Raw genomic sequence first — 2,690 nt, 5'->3', positions numbered from 1 at the left:
GAAAAGGGAAAAAATATAACCAGATTTAAGCATATTCAGGCTGATTATCCTAATTTCACACAAAAATAGCTCCTCATAATTGATGCTTGATGACTTCAGTGGACGCAAAATACCGTGAATATTTTTTTAAAGTAAAAATACCATGAATCTATCCAAAGGTCCTTTTACAATTTTCGTATGCGCTTAAGCAGAATGAAGGCGGGAATGGAAACAATATTTGTATGCATTTGACTATAAAAGCAAACTAAAATAACAATTATTTAACATTGAATCGTTCATTTCGAAATTGAAATCGCTATGATTCAATCAATCAACAAGCTGGATCTGGATTTAAATTTACAGTATAAATCGAGATCTACAAATGTTCATTGCAATTCTAATGCACAGATCTCCTCCAAAGCAATGGACGAAATATCAGTTAAAAAATGGCAGCCAAATAATGGCCATGATATAAGAAACCCACCAGAGCAAAAACCCTAAGCAATTTTGAGTAGGAGATTCGTGAACTTTTACAGCTGAAGGGAAATCAGGGCGGAGAAAGGGATTTAAGAATGGAATCCTTTTCCTTCTTGTATTCCTGCAACTGGTCGAAGTAGGTGTCCCACACACAGGTCTCGCAGCCGCTGCCACAGCAATCCCCTGGAAGAGGTTTCTCTGGAGGCGGCCCTATTTTCTCCATCAAAATTTTCTCTATCTCTTCCTCCCGCTTCTTCTTTTCATCTTCTACCTTTGCCTTTGCCTCTGTGGATTTCTCCAGATTCTCCTTCCCTTCCACGCCGCCGGCTCCGCTCAGAGTCGCCATGGTGAAACAGTCAAGCCGAAAGCAAACCCTCGTTCTCGCTGACACAACCGATGGAACACAGAAGAGGCTTCTCATAGGCTCCTCCGCTCCATAGGCAGCCCAAGCAATGTCGTCAGTAAGCGTTCATAAATTTATAATGCTTCTTTTACAAATGGATTCCGTCGCCCATTTGGACTCTGTACCGTGGGAAAGATTCCACGCGTTTAATAATTGACATCTTTTGGGAATGACTCCACATGTTCAATACTGGCAGGACGATGATTTATAAGGAATAATTAATGTCAAATTTCAAAATAGCTATTTTTTTCAGGAAAGAAAAATCAGTGTTCTGTACTAATAAACAGAGTACACGTTTGAGTTGTTTGATATTATTTTTGGTTGGAATTCGAGCAAAAAAAAATTAACAAATCTTACTAAGTACTGTTTAAATCATGTTTTTTGGAGAGTGACAATGGATTCAGCACTATCGAAAAAAACTTTTGGAGTACCCAAAATTTTAAAATTTAACAATTTTAATTTGGATTTACAAAAATCTCTGCTAAAATTTATCAAATTATTGCCAGAATTTTCTTAATTTTCAGTGAAAAAAATAGTGTAATTAGACTACGACATAAACAAAACCCATTATATATAACTGATATTTCAGAATCAAAACACTCAGTTCCTTTACTTATTCCAACAGTGTTAAACATACATCATTTCTAAATTTGGATATCTGTCCCAAAAAAATGTCTTATATAAAAAAGTTTAAACATATTATTACCACTATTAAGCTTACGATAAAAGCCATATACCATATACTTGAGTGATTCTTTCATCAATATTGTAGAGACAATATTGAAGCTAGTGTAAAAGGGTTTTTTTTGTCTTTGAATTCTGCCCATAATGTAAGCAGAGTAGTAGATCTCTCCCAACCAATATTTATGACCTTGTTTAGAGAGTGCATCGGTGATATTGTTTTGTTCTCTGTAAATATGTTCGAAATTCATTGAATTGGAAAATCTCTTCATTCTCCAAATTCGGTGCATCAAGTTGACAAGAAAAAGATATTCAAATGAGGACATATCATTTACCCAACCTATAGCAACTTTGGAATCCCTCTGTACATCTAGAGACTCAATAGATAGTCATCTACTGCAAAATAAAATCTCTATAGTCCAATGATCTTTACCTAAGTGTTTGTACCAATGTCGTCATTCCAACTAAAAAGTTAATATAGATCGGGGTTCGTAACAATGTATATCCCACTTCCACATCTATCGAGATGTACAACACCATCAAAGAAACTAGAGAGATATCAACTCCAACAATTTATAGGTTGTATGCATCTCTATAAGACCTTTTGAGCTCCCTGCCTTGATTCATTGAAAAATGCACATATATTGGTGCAATTCTTGTTAATGTCATATGGAGTATCTGTTAGTTTTTGTAGCATCAGACAAGTGTTCTAGTCTCGACTTTACTTAGAGAGGCTAAGAAACACAAGATCTCCAAAACTCCAAAAAAAGTTTCGGGAGAAAACACCTAGAGATGGTTCAATTAAGTTAATTGATCAATAATTAAATATTTCCTAACTTAGGAAACGTGATTAATTAAAAGTAAAAATTTGAGAAAGGTGAGAATTCTCTAGAAACTTACACGGATCGATTTGGAGATGATCTTAGTTGTTGATGATGATTTAATCATAGTTGTTGGTTCACCAATGAGAGATTATAAGAGCAACTCGATGGGTAGATGGAGAACGCACTTGTGAGGTCGAGTTTCATGGCAGATCGAGCTACCTAGTTGCAAATATCGAGTAAGGGAGAGAAGTTCGAGCGAGAAGGGACGCAAAGACAGAGAGGGAGCAGTTGAAGTGAATTTCGAAGGAATTCCAAGTTTCGGCGAG

The 2,690-nt window shown here is 35.9% G+C and overlaps 1 protein-coding gene across 1 annotated transcript; it reads right to left on the bottom strand.

The window, feature by feature from the left end:
• Positions 1-245: 245 nt before the first annotated feature.
• Positions 246-947, bottom strand: LOC149169650 (oxidoreductase-like protein, amino-terminal protein). Its single transcript, XM_089427141.1, has one exon. The coding sequence runs from the start codon at positions 875-877 to the stop codon at positions 527-529; it is 351 nt and encodes a 116-aa protein (XP_089283267.1). The 5' UTR covers positions 878-947; the 3' UTR covers positions 246-526.
• Positions 948-2,690: the final 1,743 nt, after the last annotated feature.

This window comes from Pinus tabuliformis, chromosome 4_2 (genome assembly GCF_031772625.1).
Source record: "Pinus tabuliformis cultivar Carrire ecotype Pingquan chromosome 4_2, CPIR1, whole genome shotgun sequence".
Classification (NCBI taxonomy): Eukaryota; Viridiplantae; Streptophyta; class Pinopsida; order Pinales; family Pinaceae; genus Pinus; species Pinus tabuliformis.
Note: the sequence above shows the minus strand (reverse complement) of the source record. Positions and strands in the feature narration are given on the sequence as shown.